The sequence below is a fragment of the Petaurus breviceps genome, unplaced genomic scaffold (assembly GCF_028583685.1).
Source record: "Petaurus breviceps papuanus isolate PSGF00001 unplaced genomic scaffold, PetGlider_PUasm1.0 90763, whole genome shotgun sequence".
Lineage (NCBI taxonomy): Eukaryota > Metazoa > Chordata > Mammalia > Diprotodontia > Petauridae > Petaurus > Petaurus breviceps.
In genome coordinates, this window is record NW_027187340.1 from 3,956,652 (window position 1) to 3,965,155 (window position 8,504).

At 33.3% G+C, this 8,504-nt stretch overlaps 1 protein-coding gene across 3 annotated transcripts in view; it reads right to left on the bottom strand.

Moving 5' to 3' along the window:
• The window catches only part of LNPK (lunapark, ER junction formation factor), a 112,442-nt gene that overhangs the window by 17,957 nt on the left and 85,981 nt on the right, over nucleotides 1-8,504 (bottom strand). For 2 of the 3 annotated variants that reach the window (XM_069068453.1, XM_069068454.1), the window contains exon 9: nucleotides 4,115-4,330. The exons of the other annotated variant lie outside the window; for it this stretch is intronic. In XM_069068453.1, the coding sequence (XP_068924554.1) occupies nucleotides 4,115-4,330 (216 nt within the window). The remainder of the gene's footprint in view (nucleotides 1-4,114; nucleotides 4,331-8,504) is intronic. 3 annotated transcript variants of the gene reach the window in all.

Genomic DNA, 8,504 nt, shown 5'->3' on the forward strand with positions numbered 1-8,504 from the left:
AAAGAACTGACCTCTCAAATGGGACCCCTTGGGGCAGGGACAGCTCTATGTCCAATTTCAGCAGGAAGTAGCTCTGGAAGAAGAGGCCTTCGCCCCTTATCCCAAGATTTTTTAGCCCTATTTGTTCTAGGGGGGGAAATGATGGGGTGCACAAGCACAAGTACAAACTCAAGCCCCACCCTAAGATAGTGTTTTATGTGCTTATTTTGTGTTATCTGTTATATTGTTGTAAAGTTCGGTTGATACCAGTTACCCCTAAACTCTCATTAACCTATGGAATAGATATGAAAGATCTTGGGGCTGAATGTAATGGTAATGTAAATCCAAAGATGTTTTCCATCCATTAATAGGTCCATGTGACCTGCTTCGGTCACATGGAAGCCTGAGTCACTTGAGTATGTGGTAGAAGAAGCTTGCTTAACAGGTGTAACAGGAAAGGGTGGAGCAGGAAGGGTGGAACAGGAAGTTGGTCCAAGTAGTCAGAGCTGGGAGTGAGAGTAGTTAGAGCTCAGGGACAGAAAGGAAGCAGGTAGCTGTGGCTGTTCATTTGTGAGAAGGGCCTAGCAGGCTTGGGGATCATGGTGCCCTCTGAAGTGTTATGGTGTATACATTTCTTTGTTGTTATGATGGATCTGGCTTTCTGTTGCTTTGAATAAATGTTTTGGTTCTGTCTTCCATGTTCAGAGTCTGTTATATTTTGTGATTCAAACCTGGGAATACGCCAGCTTATTTATAGAAGCTGCTGTAAGTTGCATTGGGAAAATAGAGGGTTATTTGGGTATTTTGGGAAACATCATGTAAAAAGAAATGTATCAATAAAAACTGAAAAGTCAGTTCTGATTTTTCTAAATTGGCTTTTAACTATGAAAATTTTTAAATTAGAAAGATGAAAAGTCTTAAAAATTCCACCATAATGATTTTCATTAAAACTACTGACAAACCAAAATTTACTACAAATAAAACATATATACAATACCATTACCAAAACTGAATACTGATGAATAACATCATCCTAGGTCGAACATAAAGTAGTCACAGACAGTCTTTGTCCCTTAAGAACTCAACAGTTAAACTAAATCAAAACCATGCCAAATTAAAAAAAAATCCTGCCAGAGGAAGTCCCAAAGAGCTACATATTGCTAATCACCAAATAAATGCCATATGCTAATGTTTATATACGTATTTGAAAACTAATATGTTCTTATAATAGAGAATGAAAAATAAATGCAAATCTACAATGAGAAAGGGGAAAGAAACGGTCTTCAATATCAGGTTCTCAGGAAAACTTTCATGAAAATGGGTTTTCATAGAGGGGGATTAAAGGTAGTAAAAAAGAAAAAAGATGGAAAGTGAATGAGCATCTATTGAAGATAAAGTTTCCCATTGTGAGTCAGATAGAATGAAATGAGGGTAGGCAGAGGGAAAGCAAGCTAATTTAGTGAAGCCTTAAGAGAAATCCTTGAAGTAGTTAGGAAATTGTCCCTAGATGTACAAGGCTAACTAGGGCAAGGTTTTCAACAAAGAGATAGCAAAGTTAAAATGGTGACAGCTGATAAAACTTTAAAGCATTCAAGATGGGCTGAAGGGTAGCAGTACTATATCTGAAGGAGGAAAAAAATGGACTAATTTTGGAAATAAGAGAAAGAAAACCTATACATTATCACTGTCCAGAAAACAGCACCTAAAGTCAAAAGTACTTTATATGAAGTTTAGATTCTGGAATAGTTATAACTTCATAAACCAAGTGAATACCAAAAAAGTATATTCTTTTACTGAGGTGAGTAAACTCCTTCAATCATTATTATTAAATGTAAAAGCAAAATACTCCTCATCTAAAAGAAGATTACTGAGACTACTTGTGAGAGATTTGAGTTGAATAGGATACATATCAAAGTAAGTTGTTGAAGAAAAAACTTAAGATTACTGAAATATTTTCAAGCATGTTACTTTTATGTACAAATAGTTAAAAATCCCACGAAGAAATCAAGACACATGAAACAATATGTTTCATGAGATTTTCTTCAATTATTTGCATACTAATAACTCTCAAACCAGGCATCTTCATACTCATGCTGTTATGAACAACAGTGATTAATATAAACATCAAAAGCAATCATTGTAGGAAAACTGGTCATTTTTGCAAAGCTTGGCAAACTCTCAACTACCTGCTGGTTATTAATTTTCAAACATATGGAAGCTCTGTGGTAATACATGTTAAATTAATTCTCTTCTACCAAACACATCTAATGAAAAATAAAAAGAATTATTAATCTTTTCTACTTTATTAAAAATCATTAAGTCATATCCTTAAAAATTCATGTTTTTAAAACAATGCATAAACTTAGAAATCAACATAGCATCTTTTGCAAAAACAGCTTTGGACAACTTTGATAATGATGTATTTTTACATACATGAAACTTAAGCCATAATTCCTAAACTAATGTCTTCATTATCATATAAATTAGCTAAAATTTTTCCACCTTAAAATTAGCCTCTTATTCACGTGCCTGAATCCATGATGTAATTTTTCTATCACTACTACTTCAAAAGAAACAAAAATTGGATATTATTTTGGCAAAAAAAGTACATATATACTTCAAGACTTCATGATGAAGTAGTTCTCCCACAAAACAATCTGAATACTAAAATTTTATATTGTAACAGTCTGAAGCAATTAATTTAACATCTAAAAATTTTTTTCACTGGAGTTCAGGTTTAAAATATGCTCCCCATAACAGGTTTCCTATATGATGTCAAGTATAAACATATTTTAGAGAATTGCCTTTAAAAATACAGTTCATACAACAGACTTCACGACTCATAGTTGAGTGACTTTGTAATCCTCTTTTCAAACTTATCCATTAACCAATATTTTTCCAGTTTTCCAAAATATGAATCTACCCTTTGGAGATAAGAAAGAAAACATTATTGCCACAAAAGCCACAGGTAAAGACACTAATCATATATTATTCACCATAAGTATGCTGACTATTTAGTCAGAAATATTACTTGGCTTCAGGGACACTGAAAAAGCAATAAGTTAGTTATAAATGGCTTTGGAGAACTCTGGTTAACCAAACATAAATTTAGTCAGAATAAACAATCCTAAAATCAAATTGTCACTATTGTCAAATTCTATAATCTAACATTAAAACTTAATGTGAACCAATGGATTTCAACATTCTACTCACTATGCAAAAGCATATTTCAATTACAACATACTTTCCCTAGATGCCATCAAATTTAATAAAGAGCATACAAATGAATTCAATAATTGTTAAAAAATCATTAATTGACGAAAACTATTACTAAAAATTTGGAAAAATTAAGTCTCCACTGGGCAGGGAGGTGGCATAGTATGATAGTGCCAGCCCTGGAGTCAGGAGGCCCTGAGTTCAAATCTAATCTCATACACTTACTAGCTATATCTCAAGGGACCCTGGGCAAGTCCCTTAATCCTGGTTTGCCTCAATTTTCTTATCTGTAAAATGAACTAGAGAAGGAAATGGCAAACAACTCCACTAACTTCACCAAGAAAACTTGGGTTCACAAAGATTTGGACACCACTAATTGACAGGGGGAAAAAAAAGTCACTATCTTGAAAAATTACTTCCAATACGACAAAAAATAAAAATTAGGTAATGGTTGAAAAGAAAGTACTGTGCACAATGTATGAATATCCTTCCTGAATTTAAATCTTAAGTAAATTGTCAAAATTCATGTTAAAAAATATGTTCAGGGTATAGGTAAAAAACCTGAATTTATTCTGAAAGTGTTCCTTCTCTGTCTGATTTATATAAATCTAGAGCTTTCCTAAACTTGGAACATAAAAAGATACACTATACTGTTGACTACAGAATACTGCAAAGTTTTATTGCCATTTAAACAAAGAAGCCATAACAGTTAAATGAGCTCAGGCAATAGGTTTCAGTATCACAAGGTGCCAGCTGTAAAGAGTTATGGCTAATTGAATATGGAACTCCCGCTTAATCAGATAACTGCTCTGCTATTTCCAAATGAAATGCCATTTCCATACTGTCTGAAAATGACCTGTTTTATTGGTAACCAGAGAAAACAATATAAACTGTAAATAACATTAAGTGCTCTGTTTACCCATTCCAGGCACTGAAGTAGCAGGGGATCCGAGACGCCTCGGTAACACATTTGACTGCAAGGCTGGAGCAACAGCTCTTTCCGGTGGTCCACCAGGAGCTGAAGTATCCTTTTGGGGACCGGGAGATCCTGGAACTTGTAGAGGTGATCCTTGGTTTGGACTTGCTGGTGTTGATGGAGAAAGGTTTCTTTGAGCAGTAGTACGCTGACGGATTTCTGACAGGAACAGGTATATGCTCAATTTAATGACCAATACCATATTACAAGACACTAATTAACCAATACCACAAACTCTTACCAATCAGTGATTTAAATTATACCCGTATAAGTATTAAGACATTACTGAAGTCAGACAGAGTGAAATAGGAATCTATGCAAAATTATGCAGAAAAGTTATCAAAAAGCAAGGAAGGTATCCTCATTTTAAATGCTGTAGTACAATTACTCATTATTTTCTCATCACACTAAAAGATCACATATTGACACGACTCTTTTTTCAAAATAAAAATAAGAAAACTATTAGCTCAATAACATATCACATTATTCAGATCATAAACTGATTATAAAAAACATTACTTAATGGAGTGCTTAGCATACAATGGGTACTTAATAAAAGCTTTTTGATTGATTTGTACATCTCTAATTTGTAATAATGGGGGGGGGGTTAGTGTGAATTAGTTTAAAAAAAAGCAAATGAAAATTTTAGGGTTATTTTTTCTAAGAAAGTTTCATTTTAAAGTAGGTTAAAAAAGATACACTCAATACCTTCTCTGCTTCCCTACCAACCCCACCCCCATTCTTTAGGGATAACTAATTTGTAATTAGCATATTGCTTAAATGCAATTGAATAGAGTAATTTAGTACTTGAAGAGTATTTAACTTAAAGTCAAAGGTTGTTATTTTCAATAAGCTTTACACTATTAATTTGCTTACTCAGGATTCTCAGCACTTAGTGTAGTGCTTGGCATGAAGTGCTTAATAAATGTTTACTCACTGACTAAAAAAGTACATTTAATGAGCTTAACAAAAATTATTCTATTCTATTCATTATAGCATTTAGAAAATACCATATTACCCAAGTCTGTTCTTTCCTCTCCTATCTTCTATCCGAATTTATCTTATTCTTCGAATGATCTGATCTCCAGTCAAGTATCCCTTGAAATTGTCTAATCTCACAAACATGTCAAATCATCATAAATTTAAAATGAGTACAATTCAAATTATTGAAATACTACTAAAATTGTCAAAATTAGTAGAAACATATACTATTCCTTATATATTACCTTGGAATATGAACAGTTATGCCAAAGGAAATATTAAGATTAAAAGGCAGTATATTTTTAAACCCGTCGTTACAGAGAAAAAAATAACATTTTGTTAGTGCAATTACAACTCTAGTCATACCTCAGTAATGCAATAAGAAAACTTAACTTGTCTGAAGAATTTCCAATTAAAGTATCTATTTATGGGGGGTAGGGAGTAGGGAGAGAGAAGGATAGGGGTCTTAACCCACAAATAATTTCCAATTAAGAAAGTTAAAATATAAAAGTTGAAATGACACGAACATTTTGGATGATCAGATAAAATTTAAGGATTGAATGGAGGACTGAGGAGGAGAATAACAATGGAAAATATTACTTCCAAAGTCTATTTGAACAAGTGAAATGAACCACCTTTACACTTTGAAACTTCCCATGTTTATTTGAAGTAGAGAATTTCAGATTCCACCTGGATTAATTATCTCAAACATGTCTTGCAAAAAAGCTAGTCATTTAATGTTTCCTATCCACAAGGTAATCATTATTACTCAGTTAGGAAGCACATTAAATGCTCTGGAAACTAAGGCTTCTTACAAAGGGTTCCAAAATCAATATGGACATACGAGGATTTAGAAATTTAAATTGTTACTAAAAAAATGCATCAAAAACTCCAAATCTATTTTTGCCCCAATTTTTTGACTAAGTGTAGTTCTGAGATTTTTATTTTTAGCTTAGATAACTGAGAACACTTCTCAAAGTGTGATAAGACACTTTAAGTAGACTGTTATCTTTTCATCTCTTCAGCAAAGACTATTCAGACATCTTCCTTTAAATGTATTGTTACAATACCTGAGACTAACCACATCACTCACTTAACATCACTCACACTTCACTAAAAGGTGAAGACTATAACTGTTAACCTTTACTGAAACAAAAGACATGATGTCTGGCATTCTATTAAACAGTTAAGTCACAGACTTTGCCTGATTATTCTAAAATCTGAATTGGACAATATATGAAAGAAAAAGAGGTAGAGGGTTGGGAGGAGGGAAGGGAAGAAAGGCAGATATAGTTTCAATATTTCCAAATGAAGGGTTGGTGGAAGTGGGGAATAATAATAGATACAGTATTTTCAAGTACACCACAATGTATGTATTACCCAAATTCCCAGTATTTTCAACTTAATCATTTCTGAAGGTGTTTTTTTAATCTGATCCACCATTACTTTTCATTATAGCTTAAGAAATTATACATTAGCTGATCTTAAAAAAAAACCTAGTACTCAACTAAAGTCCTATTTCAATCTTGTATTAAAAAAAGTATTTTCCCCAAAATCAGTGATCAACCTGTTTATTGTCAGGGTAGAGAAATATGACAAATGTTATACCGTAAAGTTCATTCTAGGTTGAGAACTAATTTAATAGTTCCATCAATTATCTGGAGATAAAGCCAAAAAAAGCTAATTCAACTGAAAAGAAGTCTGATTTGGATTGGTTTTGAATTTAAACTGAAGTAGTCTGAATCAAACATGGGTCAAAAAGGGATGACTACATTTAGGGAGAAAGAAAAATAAAGTGGCAATGAATGGCTTTATGTTAAATGTCCAGCGAGATTTAGAAATAATAAGATAAGAAAGCTTGTGGGCTTTTTTTTTTAAATAAGCCTAATACAGATATGAATACTGATATTTAAACAATGTGTTTCTGAAAAGGTGTGAATTTTTACACCTTTGTACATGCACAAGTGCCAGACAACTTGCTATTAGAGAAATCCTACAGCAAATCCTTCAGTAATTTAATGAACCAGGTTTTCTAAGTACAGGTTTTTCATACCTTGTTTCTATTTTTTTTTTAATCAAGGTACATTTTTTTAAAAAACAGGAGGATTATCAGGTTGTCCCTAAAGTAAACCATTTAGTGCTATTCTAGTATTTTACTGAACACTGTTTTCAACTCTGGGCTTAACATGCAAGGGTTACAGTAACTACAATTATTTTGTTCAAAGAAAAGAAAACTGGAAAATGGTTCTAAAATGTTCAGAGAGATTAAAAGCTATTTGTGAAAGCAGGGAATCTTCAGCCCATCGCCAGATAAAGTTGGCACTCTCCTTAATTTCATGTTCCATTCCCTCTTCCTCGAGAGTGCTATTGCTTTGGGCAAAGGCAAATGGAGAAAGGCAAACCCTTCCTCCCAAAATAAAAAATACTCAAAGACAACCCATGGGAAAAGCAATTTACCAGAGAAATATTCACCTCCCAGACCTTCAAAGCCCACTCCTTTTTCTCCTAACTATTCCTCATTCTTCTATCCTTCTCTCCCCCTCTATCATTATATATTATTTTATTTTACTATTTGTTGCATTAATTGGTAATGTTTTATGTTTCTTACCTTTAATTTGAAAAGCAGGTGAGATGAATATTTTATACTTTAAAGACAAAAAAACTAAATTAAGTTGCTTTTTACTTGCATGTGGCCTTCAATTGATTTTTTTCTCTGTGGGTCAGTGGCCCTCAATAGAAAAGGTTCCCCACCCCTATATAGAGGGTTGTGAATCAATATTCTCCATCTCACTGAAGATAATGTGAGAAGATGAGTTTGAGTTAGAGCAAAAGATATTTAGGATAAATATAGGAAAAGCTGACAATGACTGACACACCAAAATGTCACACCCCTGAGGGTGTTTAATTATCTTCCCATTTTTTACAGTAGTATTTGGCACTAAAAAGGAAAAACATGACCTCTAGTCTAGTACAAATGCCAACTGGCAATGATGGACTGTGGGGTCCCCAAATGCTGGCATGCAAGCTGTGACCTTAAAGAGGTACCATGGCATCTTGAATCCCCAGGGCAAGATTTGGGTAGGACCTGTATCTATTTTACAGAATAGATCCAAGACCAGACTGATACCTGGTCCCAAGGATTACCATGCATTTGATGGAAGGCTCTGTTCAGAAATTTCTCAAAATCACTCAGAGCTGAGGACTGTCACCTTCAGACCTCTAGGACTATCACAAAGGGTCCCCTGGATAGTTGCAAGCAATAAGCAGGAAATCTAGACCAAAAGTGTTTTAAAAAAAAAAAAAAAATATATATATATATATATATATATATATATATATATATATATATATA